General features: G+C 42.8%; 1 protein-coding gene across 6 annotated transcripts in view; it reads left to right on the forward strand.

Moving 5' to 3' along the window:
• Positions 1 to 877: 877 nt before the first annotated feature.
• Positions 878 to 18,249, forward strand: part of PIK3C2A (phosphatidylinositol-4-phosphate 3-kinase catalytic subunit type 2 alpha) — a 90,304-nt gene continuing 72,932 nt past the window's right edge. For all 6 annotated transcript variants that reach the window (XM_073347388.2, XM_073347387.2, XM_073347390.2 and 3 more), the window contains exons 1-2: positions 878 to 974; positions 15,332 to 16,513. In XM_073347388.2, the coding sequence (XP_073203489.1) occupies positions 15,398 to 16,513 (1,116 nt within the window). In that variant the 5' untranslated portion in view covers positions 878 to 974; positions 15,332 to 15,397. The remainder of the gene's footprint in view (positions 975 to 15,331; positions 16,514 to 18,249) is intronic.

The raw sequence follows: 18,249 nt of genomic DNA on the forward strand, positions 1-18,249 counted from the left end.
ATGCATGGTATTCATGCCAGAGATGGCAAGGGCCAGTTTGTCCCAGGCCCCATCTGAGAAGGCCCTCACACTTAGGGTGACCAGATGTCCCAATTTTATAGGGAGGATCGCGATTTTGGGGTCTTTTCCCTATATAGGCTCCTATTACCCCCACCCCCTGTCCCGATTTTTCACATTTGCTGTCTGGTCACCCTACCCAAACTGAGTGGCATTATGACCTAGTGTGCAGGGTTGCATTGCCACTCAGGTTTGGCCTGGCAACACATTGACAGTGGTTGCTGGTCACAACATTACTTACTGAACTTTGGCCCAGCAGCCCCTTGATTGATGCTAATATGACCCCTAAAGCAAGAGTAGTTCAGTTGTGCGTACCATGTGAAAAAATTCTGGCAGGGATTTTTGTTGCTACATGCAGAACGTGGCATACCCTCAGCATGAGCCAATAGTGGCCGCAACATGAGCCATGCTGTCTGAGCTGGAAAATTGGAATCTGGCCCCACCCCAAATTACCATTACAGGAACCAGCCTGCTGGGCATGGGGGTTGGTGCCAGTAAAAAAGGGGGAAGTTGGGGCTGGCTGCCCTTTCACCGCCCCGTGGTGCTGTGAGCAATGGCCCAGGGTTCAAGTGACTCAGCCCCCCAGCGTCATTACAGCCCTAAGCAATGACGTAACAATAACAACACAGGCGCGAGCTCAAGCAGGGCCCCACCCTTGCGCAACAGGCCACGCTCCGCCCCCGCCCCCAGGGTCCCGCCCTCTTCACCCCTTTCCCCGCCCCCCCCGCAGCTGAGTCGCTCCTCCCCCTGCCTGTCTCTTCAGCGCCCTGACTCCGCCCCCAGGAGGCGGGCTCTCGGGCCCGGCCGGAAGTGAGCGCACGGCGGTGGGCTCGTCCCTCCGGTGACTTTTATCCGCGGCGGCGGCGGCGGCGCAGGGACGGGAAATGGCTGCTCCCGCCGGGCAGCGGCGCTGCGAGGTGAGAGCCGGCCGGGTCTCTCCGCGAGGCGGCGCGGGGCCTGCGGCGTCCAGGGGACCCGGCCGGGCTCGCCCTTTCCTCGGGGCCCCTGCGGCGCCCGGACCCCGGCACCGCCGCCGCCGGGGCGCTGTGCCCGGGGCCTGCCTGGAACCCTTCCCCCGGGGCTACGGCCGGGGAGCCGCCTTGATTCAGCTCCAGCCGGTGCCGTGCGGGGCAGGGGGACTGGCCGCGTCGGCGACTCTCGCTGCCGCTCGCCCGCCCCGGCTCTGCCTCCTGCCGCCCTTGGGGGCGGTCCCCGGGGGCTCCGCGCTGTGCGGTGCCGTGACCTCTCCGGGTGACTTCCCGCCGCGCTGGGGAGGGCCGGGCCCGGGACTCAGCGGGGCATCCCGGCACAGTTAGCCCCGGGTCTGAAGCCGTCGCTGTAACTTGCTTTTTCCTTTACGTGGGTTCAAGTTTGCCGGGGGTGGCTGTCTATAAACGGCAGCGTAAAAATGCCTAGTAACTTCTCCCTGTTAATCGCATTATTTCAAGCGGTAGAACAACATGTCTTCTAACGGCAAGATCTTAATTGCAAGTCTCTTGAATAACATTTTGCATTTATATAGCACCATTCACTCCCAAGGATCTGGTTGCATTTCAGAGAGTGTGTTTGTACGATGTCGGGGTTGCTACCTTGGGTGGCCTGGAGGGGTAGGTGTCAACTGGTATATTGCATAGTGAACAACCATGAAGGCAAGAAAAACTTTGGCGCTGCATACTGAATCAAATTGTATGTTATGTAAAGTACAACCCCCCCCCCCATGCCAATGCAGGCTATAGGGGATCTCAATTGTCCTCTACAATACCCACAAAAGTTAGACTATATTTGGCTGAGGCGCCTAACTGATCATGTGTTGGTGTTTGACACTGATCCTGCTAAGTTGAGCATTTCAATGTTGATTATTAAACCACTAAGTTGTCTCTCTTTAAATTACTTTTTAGACATAATCACTTTCCCCCTTGTAATACATAGATGAAAGTACATAGACTACTAAGTCTTATCTTTACTGAAGCCATAATAAGAAAATAAAAAACATACATGTGTTTCTGGAAGTATAAATAACTTTTTGAATATTGCCCAGTCCTTGGGGAGGAAAGACACGAGTAAGAAAATACCTGGAAGAGGGAAATAAGATATGGAAGGTGGAAGAAAGGAAAATTAGTCTTTGTGATGTTTATAACTACTGTGTTAAATGTGTTCCCAAAATACAATGAAATAAAAGTGATGGTGTTTTGCTGACTAAAGAATTAAAGTGTAAAAATAATTAATGTACTTGGGTTGAGGAGATTCTCCTATTTTGAAGAAACGGATGGATGTAAAATAACTGGAAATTCTGATGTTTGCAGAGGAGTCCTTTCCAGCTCCTGTTGAGAATGTGGTGTGTGCAGCAGTCGTGAGTGAAATCCTAAAGAGAAGGGAAGGATAAACTGTAAGGGAGGGAAAATGAAGTTACAAAAAGGGAAGTAGTTTGTGGTCCACTGGTAATGCTTGTTAGTACAGAATGGAGTTCAGTCCCTCATTCTGGCAGAGTCTGTTTGCTTTTCCCTGTAATATTCATCACTCTATCTGATGCAGATTAGACCTGAAACAAAGGTTTTTGTGGTGGCCTTGTGGGAGAAAATAGGTTAAACTTAGTTATGTTATCAGGTCCTCTCCAGAAAAATGGAGGGTGGGGGGGTGGATAGAGGGGCAATTGAAGGCAGGAGAAACTGAAATAAGGTGCGGTGAGGAAAGATGAGCAAGGAAGCTGCCTGGTGGAAGAAGGTTAGACCCAGAGCAGAAAAATGAATGCTTGCTTTTAAAGGGGTGAAGCAGTCATTTTTCGGTTGACCAACAATCTAATGGTCATGCTTTTAAAGGAGCATAATCACCTTAAAAATGTACTTCAGTCTGAAAATGGTTTATATGCTGTTACTTGTAGTAATACCTAGAGAAAATCATAGTAAAGAGATTAGACAACAATTTTTGCTCCAGTTGGCTTACTTTAACTTAAAATGCTTTATGTAGTGATTTTTGATTTCATCTAAATCTTGATCCTGCTAGTGGATTGCCTGTGGTGGTCTGTGTCCTCAAGGAGTACCGTTGTTGATGGGGCTCTGCGGGGCATAAGGCTTCACCTGCACAAATCAACAACAATAAATGTAGGAGGAGGCTCTTAGTCATTTTTCCCTTTTGTCTGGGACTTTCAACAGTAATCAAGAAACAAGCTACTTAAAAATAGGAAAATGTGGTTGTAAAACCACAAAAAATGCACAAGTCCTTGGGAGCATATATAAAACTTACTCTTTTTAAATTGGCTGGATTTGAAATTGGTGGTATTCCTTACTCTGGATTGCTAGTTAAAACTAAAACAGTATCTTGATCTGTAGAGCCCCGTGTGGATGCGAATTTTGTATCTGCGTCCGATCTACAAACATGGCCCGCAGATAGCAGCATCCGCAGATGTGGATATCCCCAGAATATAAAGCAGACTGCTGCAGATTTGCAGGGCTCTAGGTAGCTACTATCAATAAATAGCTTGGTGGAGTTGATGAGTTTTTGATCTACCCTTTGTCAGTTCCTCATTCTGGTAATGTCTCTGTGTGGTCCTTTAAATGTTGACTGAATGAAGTGTAAACTGGGATTTGAAATTCATTTTAACTTCTGTAGTCAATGATATAACTGAACTCCAGTCAGAAAAGTACATTGAAATGGAATTAGCTGTTTTTTGGGGGTGTGCACCTATAAACTTTAGACACAGTTTAATTGCAACTTATAAAGAGTTAACAATTCTTGATGTAGTAAATAATCCAGTGTATGGGGTTCATTTTTTCTTTAGAATTCTAAACTCCACACTGTAAAATGCAATATTATGTTTTAAATTTAACCTACTGAAGTGGAAGAGAAAGTTTCTTTGTGTTTTATGAGTGACTGCTTTTTAGTATCTATGGTTGGTGCAGAATTTACTGTAGTATTCCATTTATATTGGGGAAAGTATTTACTGTAGTATTCCATTTATATTGGGGAAAGTAACAAGTTTTTTTAAAACTTTGCTGTAAAGAATAAATCAGTGGCTGCATGGATGTGTAGATCTAATTAACAAATTGCTGTACAAAACTAAAAAAATGAGTAAATGGATTTGTAGCCACTTGGCAAGGCTAGATAGATCGTTATTTATCCTGCAGCAGTCAGTGACATCAGCCTCTTAATACAGCACTCTTTGTACTTTTTTTATACACCAAAAAGGGTAGTTGTGGTATCAATTATTGCAGGAGAGTGCAGAAGTCTGGACTCTAGATTTGGAAATATTTGCTAATGTATTTGTAATGATATCTGCACATTCTGAAAATGATTTGGACTCAAATGTTGGCTTTTCAAAGTGCATATGATATTTTTGTGGGAAAGCTTACCCACAATAACTTAACTATTTTAATGTGTAGTGCTTATAATGCAGATCATTGACCCCTATTTCTTATAGGGGTCAATGATTGTTTTTCCTTAAACAGGAAAAGTCAGTACTTTCTTTAAATTTAACCTAAGCCATCATTAGGTGTTCAGCAAATACACAGTAGTTTAATTCAGTGACATTTAAAAGCAAAACAACCATAGGGACTACTTTAAAAAAAACCACACAGCCTAAGGCCTTGTCTACACTGCCACTTTACAGCCCTGCAACTTTGTCCATCGGGGGTGGGTGGGTGAGAACCCCCCCACCCCCCGAGTACTGCAACTTTCAGTGCTGTAAAGTGGCAGTGTAGACAGTACACCAGTGCTGGGAGCTACTCCCCCATGGGGTGGGGTTTTTTACAGCACTGGGAGAGCTCTCTCCCAGCGCTGGTGCTGCAACTACACAGCCACGTTAAAGCGCTGCCACGGCACTGCTTTAACGATGCTAGTGAAGACCTAGCCCAAGTTTCTTGAAGATAAAATTAGGGTATTGTACATCAAGGCATTACTTTAAAAAGAAGGTTGGAAATGGACCTATAAGTTACCATCACTATTTAGTGCTGGAATTTTTAGAACCTCAGTAGGTGGTTAGATTGCTGATAATTCTAAAGTTTCTATTAGAAAAAGACTGACCCAAAAAAATGTATTTGAGTGTACTGTTGTGTACCTCACTGAAATGGATGATCATAAATAACGGGTTAAATGAAATTGTGATCAGTACCTCCTATTTTGGGACAGGAAATTGCTGTCCAACTCTACTTAGGTAGATCAAGAATGTTAAATGTAGTGTGAGCAGATGGTGAGATTACCTGTGCTTGGGGTAATAGGATTTCTCTATAGAAAAGACATCCTTGTGATTCCAGATAAGAAATTACCTGGGATTTGAGGAGTTCTCAATTTGTTAGAAGTTTAAAATTGTGGAAAAATGAAAGTACTCTGGAATTAATGATTCCTTATTTGGATTTTCCTAAAATTATAAATTCATTCCTAATCTTTTCAATAGTGACATTGCTGTTAAAATGTTGTACACTGTTACAATATATTATATTTTGCATAGGCAACAAAACAGAAAAATTGTAACATAGGGAATATCCTGTTCCTGCCAGGTAGCCTTATCTGTAGCAGATAAAATGTTAGACTTATCTTGCAGTTTCCTCACATCCTTAATATTGATACAGCTTTTAAAATATTACTTTTCTAATAGTTTTATAAAATGATCTACTTGGAAATCAGTATTGAGTAAACAGATAAATGTCAACGTCTGATGCACGTGCTTTGTTAAAGTATCTCAAAGTATTGCTTGGGGGAAATGCTCTTAGTTCAGAGCCATGAAAACAAAGGTTGCATAATAGTTGGCAGATGTGTGGCTTAGTAAATCTAATCAAATAGTAGTACACTTGCTGTAAATAAGTTTATTCGCGCTCATTGCTAAAGACAGATTAATTCAGTACTGTGAATTAGAGAAAAAAAGAGCAATTTATTTTTTGGATGTTCAGTGTGAAATTCTGCTTTCATATGCTGTTTTTGGAATCTGTAGCAGAAACAAAACGATTACGTCCTTCTGTGCTCCTTCCTCTTTGATAGTGATGGGCGGCTCAGTGTACTCCTCTGAGTGGAGAGGAGCAGAAAACCCACCCTCTTGAGATAGAGGGTCCATTTTATGGCATCCTGTCTCTGACCCCACAGAAGTCCCTATCTGGGTGCTACACCTGGATTAGATTTTTGTGGGTGGGGACAGGATTAGGGTTTGAGGTACAGGCTCAGCCACTCATGGTGTTATCTGTTCCCACTTCATGGTGTTTTCCTGTGGGAATTAAAGCTGATGGGATCAGCATTATGCATTTTAACACTGTAGTTGCCCTCAGATGACCCTGCTGCCTCTTTTTCCCTGTCTCTTTTTTTGGGTGGGGTGGGAATGGTTTATTCTCTCTTTTGGAAGCTTGGAAATGGGGGTGATCATAAAGTGTTAGAACTGGGCAGTGGGGTGACTGATACAACTTCTCCCGGAAGTGGAGCAAGGAAGCAAAGAAACCCAGGCAAGGTATTTGCCATGTAACTTTAATCAAACTTGGTTGTTAGAGCTGTTAGTAAATAGAACTGCATCATTGTCCATTGGTTGTATCCTTCAAAGGTGTTGGAGATAATATGTACAACAGATAAAAAACAGAGCTGTGTTGACATAATTGATGCTAATACATAGACAAAATACACAGGTGTCTTAGTTCAATTTCAGATGCAGCGGAAAATCAGCGAAGTGGAAAAGGGAAAATGTCAGATTTTATTTGGAAAAAATATTGCAATCACTTGGTTTTTTTTTTCATTTAATTATTTGACAAATGCCATTTAAGTATTTGGATTGAGAATTGTGCTCTTGAAGGCAAATAGGTGAAGTACCTAGTTTAGAACTACATTCTAATGGTATTGGCTGCAATATATCGTAGAAATTGAGATCCGAGCAACAACTGAGTCTTTTGGGGTTACTTCCAGTGTTTGGAAGACTTGACTAAAACAACAGTTACACCTAGCTGTTAGCTAAGCTTAGAGCTTCCAATGAATTCCGGTTGTCACAAATACCTTTCATGAATCTACTGCAGACCTCTCAAGTGCATTTGATTTTTTAATTTTTTTCAACTATTCGAAAACTGCAGTCCAGTTGTAGCCAATGATATAGAATTGGAGAACAGGTTAAGACCTTTGGTTTGGCTTTCTAAATACCCTGAGGACAAGCCTTAAATGCTATGATCAAACTGAGTGTGTGCGCAATGACAGAATGTCTGCCTAGCAAAAATAAAACTAGAAAAGAACTCTGACTTCCATTAATATACTTCTAACTATCCTGTCCTTTCTTGGCTATCAGATGTAATTGCGTTTTTTGTCAGCGAAAGTATGCAACTGTTGACTACTTCATAGTATGAAAGTAATTTGCGATAGAAGATCTTCTGAACTTGTAAAGTCATTGAGAGACAGTTGTGTTTTTTTTTAAGGATGGGCTCTTTTATATGTTGTTAATTATGGGTGTTTTGCCACAGATGTGTAGCATTGCACCATACTTGTGAGAGCCAAGATATTGGGTGTTGATATCAAACCAGGGCCTAAAAATATCCACTTGCCCCTGGAGAATGGCAAGCTTTTTCTAGGAAAGGTACAAGTGCCTGATCCTCAATTTCTTCAAAACTTAAGCTTTACTTATTTTAATCCCTTCATAGATTGAAAATAGCCTGTGTAAACAGATGCAATATTATCTTTCTGATTCATCAGAAAACTGCATTGCTTCTGCTGCTCTTAATTTTTCCAAGCAGCACCAAAGTGAAAATCATGTAATTCTTGACAGTTGCTGCTCACCAAAGGGTTCTGAATAGTGCTAGTGAATATGCTGAATCTCATTAGCTTTCCCAAGCACAGCAGAATAATACTTGAACTCAAAGCAGTTTTCCTGCTGCTATTCAGGAGCCTCTGGGCAACAGTGCAACTGTTGCAAATCGTACCAATTTCACACCATTACTCAGAACTTTGTCAAGCAGTAGCAGTAGTGCCTGGAGTTATTGAGGGGATGATCAAAAAGTACCGTGGGCGAGAGACAGATAAAATAGTGGACACTTATCCATTCTCATAACACCCAAGAATCTCTGGTGTTGAGGAAGGGAGAGACTGAACTTTTTCTCCCTTCTAGTAATTGTGGAGAAAGGAGATGTGGGATAGAGCTTCACATCCATTATCTCTGCACATCTATTTAACTAGCCAGCTTCTGGTATAAAAGATTGAGCTTCCAAGTAGGAACCATGCACAGCACTCTGCCTCCTCAGAAACTGGTGTGAGAAGTAACTATGGGATTAGTGGTCTGTGGCAAGTAGGTGCAGTCCTTCAGTAGGTGACCAGTAAATATTTTGAGAGAAACCATTTCAGGAAACTGTATTGCAATGTTCTGTTAACAAGAGAAATTGTGAATAAATAAGTATGCACCATTTCCAAGTAGCTGGCACATCAGGCATGCTGCTTTCTGACCTTAATACCTATGAATCTACCTCTCATTAACCATCAGTGGAGTACAGTACTCTGTGCTTTCACAGAGAATGCTTTGATTGCAGAGGTGTGTAGAATAGAATGAAACCAGTTTAATGCACTACAAATTCCTATACGCTTCACTGATTTTTTTTTTTTCTAAAATTGTTCCTGTGCCCCTTATGACTTATCTGAAATGTTCTTGAGCAGGTAGGAAAACTGGTGACCTTCTGAGAAGCTGTGTGCCATAACTCTCATTTGGGACCATATTTTTTTAAAATGTGCTGGGAAAGATGCAAAACATCTCTGGTATGAAAAAAAAACATACGCATGTTTATGCAAACTGGTGATGGGATAAATTTACAAAGAAGTGTGTGCAACACTCCTCTTCACAACTGGAGAATTCCATAAACATGTAAGTATCCATTAGCAGAGAGGTGGGCAAACTGCAGCCCACGGGCCACATCCAGCTTGCAGGACTGTCCTGCCCGGCCTCTGAGCCGCCAGCCCCTCCCCTGCAGCCTCAGTGTGCTGCCAGCGCTCTGGACTGCTGCTCTTGCTGGGCAGCGCGGCAGCAAGGCTGGCTTGGCATGGTAAGGGAGCAGGGAGTCCCAGGGGGCAGTTAGGGGACAGGGAGCAGGGGGTGGTTGGATAGGCATGGGAGTCCCAGGGGGCCTGTTGGGTGTGGATAGGGGTCAGAGGACAGGGAGAAGGAGGGGCTGGATAGGGTGTGGGGTCCCAGGGGGCAGTTAGGAGTGGGGGTCCCAGGAGGGGGTGGTCAGGGGACAAGGAGCAGGGAGGGTTGAATGGGTTAGGGGATTCTGAGGGGGGCAGGCAGGGGGCAGGAAGTGGCAGGGGGCAGATAGGGGGCAGGGGCCAGGCTGTTTAGGGAGGCACAGCCTTCCCTGCCCGGCCCTCCGTGTAGTTTTGCAACCCTGGTGTGGCCCTTGGGCCAAAAAGTTTGCCCACCCCTCCATTAGCATAAACTAGTTTTAAGCCAAAGACGAGACTTTGGGGGAGGAGAAAAAAGGCTTTATAAAACCGAATATAAATAGGGAACTCTCAGATTTTCAATTTAGTGTTCTATTTTTCAGCATTTCCGTAGACTGTTGTTAACCCAAACACCACAGCAGAACCTGATGGCATGTTGACCTGTCTATTCAAGCTGAGTGAAATGTAAAAATAAACAGTATGAAGGGGAAAGTAAATTTAAAAGAAAATATTAGTAAGGCCATAGGGCTGTCAAGTGATGAAAAAGATTAATTGTGATTGATTGCACTGTTAAATAATAGAATATCATTTATTTAAATATTTTGAGATGTTTTCTACATTTTCAAATATACTGATTTCAGTTACAACACAGAATATCAAGTGTACGGTGCTCAGTTTATATTACAAATATTTGCATTGTAAAAAGATAAACAAAAGAAATACTATTTCAGTTCACCTCATACAATTACTGTAGTGCAATCTCTTTATCATGAAAGTTGAACTTACAAATATAGAATTTTTTTTTACATTATTGCACTCTAAAATTTTAGCTTACAAGTCCCCTCAATCCTTGAGTGTTCCTCCTTTAGAGGAATCTTGCCTTATTGAAGGGTTAAGATTTTTTTATCTCAGCAAGTCAATATTCTGGAGATGGGAAGGCAAGAGTTGTGCAGGAAAAGGGTGAATGCTGCTCCAGTTGTGTTTCTGGACTCTCCTCTTGTCTGCAGAGTTTCATCTTACAAATCTGCATTCTGTGCTTGGGGAGGGTGGAGTAGGGGGAAGCAAGCAATGACTTGTTCAGCAGGTGTCTTGCAGCTGCTTATGGAAAGGGTGGTTTCTGGTACCAGGATTGCCTCCTTTTACTGAGCTAGGTGGGTTCCCTTCAGCTGAGTAAGCCCTAGTTTGCAAGGGAGGGTAGATTTTTTTCCTGAGGGTCTTGGCATGCAGCAGGGGAGGAGAGGCTGAGCTTGCCAGGCCCCTGTTCTCTATGGCAATGGGCCCCAACTTTTCTGTTGCAAGAGCATATTCATGTTCCCAGAAGAGTGTGGCGGGCACTGGACAACCAGCCACCAAAATGTCACTGAGAAGCGGTGTCATCAAGAAGCGTCGCTGCCGAGAAGCAGAGGTATTTCGGCGGCAATGCTTCTTGGCTGCATTTTGGTGGCAGGTTGTCTGGCAGAAGCGCTCCCTTGTCAGTAGGCGGGTGCACATAAATTCCGTGGTGGCCGCCATGGCACCTGCGGGCACCGCGTTGGGGACCACTGCTTTATGGGTATCCCCTGTAATGAGGGCCCAGCCGGGGGCACGGTGCAGCGGTGTTGGTCCCTGGAGTGAGGAGCCAGCCGGGGGCAATGGCACATGGCGAGGGGGTGGGTGTCAGTCCCCAGAATGAGGGACTGCCCAGGGGCAGTAAGGCATGGGGCAGGTGTTGGTTGCCGGGGGTAGGGGGCTGGCCAGGAGCAATGAGACATGATGTGGGAGGGCTGTTGGTCCCTGGAGCTGGGGGGCAGGGTGGGATCAGGATCCCTACCTCTCCACTGGAGCTGAGATGGGAGCCACTTCTTCTTCTCTCCTTTCCTCCTCTTACCACTCTCTGGAGGTGGGTTGGGTTACTGCACCTGACCAGACACTGTCTGGTCCCTCTGCAGCCAATGGTGCCATTCCTGCCCAGAGGCATGTGATTAACCCTCTTTATAAACATTGACACGTTAATTTTGTTTTCAGTTTTGCAGGTGTTAACTGTGATAGACAGTCCTACAAGAAAGTTTGTATATGGATGTTGTGCTCCTTGAATTACACCTTAAATAAATTCTTTGTGTATGCATGTAATGGAAGGAGCGCATAGGAACATATTCCTGCACTAGTATGGTGGTAGGTGTTGAAGGCAAATCAGTTCAGTGAGAAATTTAGGTTGAAATCAAGAAGGAAATAGAACATAGCTGCTTCCAAGCCTTATAGCTACAGATTAGTCTAAATACAAATTTTAAATCTGGGCTCTCAATTCCATTGCAGTTTTAACATGCTGAGTCTGATTTATCTATTGCCTTGCATCTTTCGTATCTGTGCACAGTGAGTGTGAAACACTGTTTCTGAATGGAAGCATTTTGTGTCCATTTTACACTTACTTTGCACTGGAAGACACAGCTGCGTAAGGTTCAGAGCAATAGGGAACTGATCCACTTTTTTGTAGCATGCATCTTTAGAGAGTATGGTAAGCTGGTGGAGTGGATCAACTGGTTTAGCAATCAAAATATTATTTCGTGCAAATTTCTTCCTAAAGGCTTTATTGTGAAGAGCTTTTTATAAAGTTTGTTACAAAGAAAAACAAAGGCCTTTGCTTCCTAAGCCTGCTTTATTATTTCCTCCCCCTACCCTTAGTAGTTTGAAGTCTAACCACAGAAGTTGAGTAGTCTTTGCCCCAGCACAAACATGAAACATTTACTTAAAATAGTTTGACGCAATGTTTTGTGCTTTGGGATGCCTTGTTGCTTGGATTAAACTTTCAAATATGGTTTGCATATGTGTTGTGAGTCTGACTTAATTTATCAAATAAAAGGATATGAATTTGCTTTTGTAAGTTTAACAGGAACATGAAACTAAGATTAGTTATAGGCATAAGAGGGAATCCTTCATATAATTTTTGGTTTTGGGAATGGGGAATGAATTAGTTTCCGGGACTATTTTCCCTCTAGAATATAATAGTGGGTTCTTAACTGGAGGTTAGGAAAGCCACTCTCCTTTTTTCCATATGGATTTCTGCTCTGTAGCACTCTCTTCCTCCACAGAAGTAATTATGACTGTAAGAAGATTAATCCTTTATGAAGAGCTGTTTCTTCGTAGATCTATGAAACCATTTCTTGATTTTCAGACTTCTCCTAGATCGGTAATGGAAACGTTGCAGTGTTTGCTAGCTGTTTGCAATGCTTCCTTGCTTCTGAGGTACTCTGATTGTTGGTCTCAATTCAAAACTAAATAAACTGTAAATTCTTAAAGGCAGTGACTGCCTTGTATGTACAATGCCCCATACATTGCAGGCTCTACAGCAATTAGTTTTGGTGAGGAACATCCAGTGCCAAAAGCTGATTATAAATAATTTGTTTGCTACTGTAGCTTTCCACGTGTCAACATCTGTCGCAACAGGTGCTCTTTTAGGACATGTTGATTTCTCTTTGTGCCTTTTGAGGTGACCTGCAAAGGTATTTAAAGAAGTTGACATTTTACTTTTTTGCTGCTTTATAATGAATAAAGAAGGCCTGAAAAGTTTAACAAGAAGAAGCCTTATTTTACCTAATGTCAGTTCTGGTCTTGCTGAAGGGTTGGCTTGGGAGCCACAGATGATGCATATTCTCAACCCTCAACTGAAGAATAAAGGTGTAGAACCTTTGATTTCCTTTCTCCAGCATATTATCATTGAGGATAAACCAATGTAATCACAACTCTGCTTTAGGCTTTTAACAGCTGCATTAAAAATCTCTCTTCCTGTCCTTTCCTCAGTTAACTCAGGAAGGCTCAGCTTTCACTTTTCTGGCTAATGATTTTATTTCAGTAGTTGTCACCTGGATTCATCCTGTGTGGAAAACCAACTTTTGATTTTAAAAACAGAATTTTTTAAAAGAGCAAAAGAAAAATTCATGTAAACTTTGTACATCATAAAGAACCAAAAATATGTACAAGTCCAATTTTTGTTTCCCTTTGCAGATTGCTGTACAGTTTATTTAGGTGCATAATGCTCTCCATGTAGAGAGCATGTCCAGCCCAGTAACACTGTGCTTTAATAAGCATAGCTTCACTGGTGTTTGTATAACCTCTTCGTAGAAACTCATTATTTGTGATTTTTATCTTGCAATTTAATATGCATAATAGCTCAGCTGTTGTTGGTGAAAGTTTTCTAGCTCTTAGAGCCAGCAGCAAGTTGCCCGTGTTTCACAACTATAGAGGAAAGTGGAAATAGGTATAGTATGGTAAACACTGAAAAGTCAGATGCAAGACCAGATTCCTTGTGGCAGTCTATTGTACAATAATGATGCTTTTTAAAATGTGTTCCATTTTATTGGTTAGCGTTCATAGAATCATCCTAGAATATCAGGGTTTGAAGAGACTGCAGGAGGTAATCTAGTCCAGCCCCCTGCTCAAAGCAGGACCAATCCCTGCTAAATCATCCCAGCCAGGGCTTTGTCAAACCTGACCTTAAAAACCTCAAAGGAAGGAGATTCCCTCCTTGCGTTGGGAAGAACGGTCTAATAGTTTGATCATGGGATTGCGAATCAAACACCAGCCATGCCACTGATTCGCTCTCTGGCCTTGAGCAGTCATTTAGCTTCTCTGCCTTCATTTGTGTAATGAGGACTAATACCCACTTATTTTATAGTGCTCTTATGGGAATTAAGTATGAATGTAACTTGTAACTAGATATGTTGCTTGTACGTGACAAAGTGTTTTCTAAATGCTTAACTTAATTATGATGACAAAGTATGATGAAACGCCTCCAGAGGCCGTGAAATCCTTCATCATGAGTTTAGCATTGCTAATAGTGATACATCTTAAGTATGGTACACTGTGATAATTAATAGGGCCCTACCGAATTCATGGTCCAATTTGGTCAATTTTACAATCATGGGATTTTAAAAAGTGTAATTTCATGATTTCAGATATTTAAAACTGAAATTTCACAATATTGTAAGGTTCCTGACTCGAAAAAGAGTGGGGAGGTTGCAAGGGGGGTTGTGGTACTGCCACCCTTACTTCTCCACTGCTGCTGGTGCTGCCTTCAGAGCTGGGCAGCTGGAGGGCAGCGACTGCTGGCCGGGAGCCCAGCTCTGAAGGCAGAGCCACCACCAGCAGCAGCGCAGAAGTAAGGATGCCATGGTATGGTATTGCCACCCTTACTTCTGCGCTGCTGCCTTCAGAGCTCAGCCCTTTGTTAGCTGCCACTCTCCAGCTGCCCAGCTCTGAAGACAGCAGCACAGAAGTAAGGGTGGCATTATATGGTATTGCCACCCTCACTTCTGCGCTGCTGCTGGCAGGACACTGCCTTCAAAGCTGGGCGCCCAGCCAATAACCACCACTCTCCAGCCACCCAGCTCTGAAGGCAGTGCAGAAGTAAGGGTGACAATACTGGGACACCCCCCACCCCCATAAATAACCTTGTGACCCCCCCTGCCACCCACAACTCCCTTTTGGGTCAGGACCCTCAATTTGAGAAACACTGGTCTCCTCCTATGAAATCTGTGTACTATAGGGTAAAAGCGCACAAGACCAGATTTCACGAGGTGGGAGACCAGATTTTATAGGGAGACATGTTTTTCATGGCTGTGAATTTGGTAGTGCCCTATTGTCCTCATTGCTTTGTTAAACTTACTGGTGGTAAAATGGAGGGTGTTCTCTTAGAGTGCATCGGGAACACTACCTGCTTTGGTACTCAGGGTCCCTCAGTACATTTGTGAGGCAGGGAACTTTTCCACATCTTACAGATGACAAACTGAGGCACAAAGAGGATATGTGACTTGTCCAAAGTCTCTCAGATTTCCTGACTTGAAACCAGGTCTCCTGAGTTCTAGCTACAGCCTTAACTACTGGACCAGCATTCACCTCCAGTCAAAACATAACTGCTCTCTGCATGATTTTGCTGATAACATAATAAATTTATTGCAAAGAGTCCAACAAAATTAAGCTCTGAACTGTGTGTGTTTATAAAATTTGTATGTAGTTTAACTACATAAATCCAGTCAGAATAGTAGGAAAGGTTTGTAACTAGTTAAAAATTTAGAAAATATGGTATTCTGAAATGGATTGAAATGTAAAGCTTTAAATTTACATTTTACAGCTTAAACACTTCTTTATGTACTTAGTGTACCAATTATGCCTGTACATGTCTTTCTAATTTTTTTTTCCCCCTGTTCAGGTCTACTGAATCTATTGACAAAGTCAAGGGTCAAAGATTGTTAGGAAGAAGGGATTGATCTCTTAAATGGACATCTGCTTTCACGTTATGGCTCAGATATCCAGTAGCAATGGACTTAAACAGCGTTCATCTCCTTCCTTGGGAACTGCAAGGACAAAAGATGTGGACAAAGAAGAGGCATTGCAGATGGAAGCTGAGGCACTAGCTAAGATGCAAAAAGAAAGAGTGGTAACTGGTAATAAGCAAACTTCTGAGTCTTTAAGCAGCACCAGACAAAAAGCACAAACTCATAATAAACAGGACCATGATCTCATGGTGTTTCCAGAGGCTGTTGCCAAAAAAAGGGTGGAAGATAAATTAAGCACTGTTGATATAGATAAAATGACCCATGCTGAATTAGAGAAACTGCTGCTAGATGAAAGTTTTGAATCTAGTAAAGTACATGCATTACCAGCAACTCCTGTTCTGAGCCCATCATTTTCTTCACCATTTTATATTCGGCCTACTGGTCAAAGAGGACAGTGGACACCTGGGCTACCTGGGCCTCTGACTTGCACTTTACCTCCTATTTACCCATCAGCTTCTTACAACAAACAAGCTGGTGCATTTCAGAATGGCTTCCACCTAAGAATGTCCACGTATCAATCTACAGAACCTGTTTATCTTAGTCTTCCCGGGCGGTCTCCATACATTTCGTACCCGTTGACAACTACTACACCTTTCCATCCACGAGGAAGCCTGCCCATGTGTCCTCCAACACTCACACCAGAAATGGCAAAAGTATTTGACAAAATAGCCAGCACCTCAGAATTCTTGAAAAATGGGAAATCCAGCACTGACTTAGAGATGACTGGTTTTAAGTCTATCGTACCTAAACTACCAACCTCAGAAAACTCCAGTGATATTAGTAAATTTGATTGGCTGGACTTAGATCCTCTAAGTAAACCAAAAGTGGATAATGTGGAGATCTTGTGTAATGCAGAGGATGATGCAAAGGTAACTTCGTGTACAGTTGCAGAAGATCCATGGGATGCTGTGCTACTAGAAGAAAAATTGCTAGTAACTTGTCACCTTGAAAGAAAAGTGAATGGGAAATCCACTGCTGGAGCAACAGTTACAAGAAGCCAGTCTTTAAACATTCGAACAGCTCAGCTTGCAAAGTTACAGGACCAAACACCACAGGTATAATAAATCTGCAGTATTTCAGATTGCATTGTTAAACTTTCTAATACTTCTTACAATATCTTGCAAGATACTTAAACTAAAATGTGCACCTATGTTGTCCTTAATATAAACTATGGAGTTTTATAAATGGAGTCTTTAAAAACTATTGGCAGGGATAAATTTTCAAATAAGCCAGCAGTCATTGGAATATTGTGTTTTAAATTTGATGAATTTTGGAGTAGTCAATACTGATCTTTTAGAGTGATCCTAACTCAATCTAATCAATTTTAAATAGTTGCCTCCTAAGACGTTTTCGTGGTTCACTGAAGTTGTGGAATTCATTTGCTATTCTGTGACCCTTCAGTGAAAGGAAGAGAGTGATTGATTCTGGGTGTTTAAAGAAACAGTTTATTTGTATGGTAACTTCTGCTGTAGTGCTTGGATTTTTTTATGTTACATACATTTTATGAAGTTTATGCACTAGGTGACTCATGTTAAATTGAACTTCAACTTCTATTAACTCTATAATTCAACAATAAGCATACCCAAACTGTAGCCCTTGCTCCTGGAGCTCAGACACCTCTGCAAAAATTATATGCAGATAGGCATATAAAGTTGCCCACATTCATGTTCAGAATGAAAATATCTGATAGCTGTAATGTGGAGCAGCAGTTTTGTTGTTGTTTTTAAATTCTAGTTGACACACATTCTCAAAGTTGAACTTGTTACCAGTGGATTCTAATCTCTTCTAAATCACTCCAGAGGGCAGGTCTACACTAGAGGTGCTTCATCCATGCAGCTTCACTGCTGTAGTACATCTGGTGAAGACTATGGTGATGCTCTAGGCTCACACCCCTGAGCGACATAAGTTAGATCGACTTAAGCGGTTGTGTAGACCTACCCTCAGAAGCAGCGGAGTTGGAACATATGATCATTATGGACAAAACCTTGCACCTCCACTCATTGCACATTCGCATGGGATTGCTGTAGTTCTGTTGTATAAGTAGACCTCTCTTGCATGCCATGGAACAATGTTCTGAGGCAATGCTCAGGAGTTGGAGTGATACCCAGGGAGAGGTTGTAGATCTGTAACTACATTAAACCTTTTCTTAAATTGGTTTGAAGGATGAATGTACAGTCAATGCCATCTCAGTTCATGGGGTCATAATAATGGCCGGGCTGCTGTTCTGTCCTTCCACTGGGATTAGAGAAGAGCAGCAATTCTCCAACTGTGGGTTGGGTCATGACCCTGTTTTAATGGGGTTGCCAGTGCTGGTGTTAACTTGCTGGGGCTCGGGGCCCAAGCCTGAGCCCCATCACCTGGGGCTGAAATCCAAGGGCTTCAGCCCTGGGCGGCAGGGCTCAGGCTTAGGCTTTGCTCCCCCCACCCCATTTGGGGTCATGTAGTAATTTTTGTTGTCAAAGGGGGTCATGGTGCAATGAACCCCTGAAGCAGAGTGCAGAGGAGAGCAGGGATTCCATCCTTTGCTCTCTTCTAGACATGTTGAAGATTTAAATGCTCCAGAGTAACTTAACTGCTGATGTATGCCATTTGCCTGACTTTCAGAGTTGCTGAGCATCCACAACTCCCTTTGAAATTAGAGCTACAGGTGGTCAAAACTTCTGACAATATCATAAGCGGGCAATAGGCTGCCTGCCCTGGCAGTTGTCAGTGAAAATGTACATTCCATACTTTCAAAATCAGGGATGCAATCCATATTGCACAATCAAGTGATTACAAACAAATAACTTTA

Source organism: Lepidochelys kempii, chromosome 6 (genome assembly GCF_965140285.1).
Source record: "Lepidochelys kempii isolate rLepKem1 chromosome 6, rLepKem1.hap1, whole genome shotgun sequence".
Taxonomy (NCBI): Eukaryota; Metazoa; Chordata; order Testudines; family Cheloniidae; genus Lepidochelys; species Lepidochelys kempii.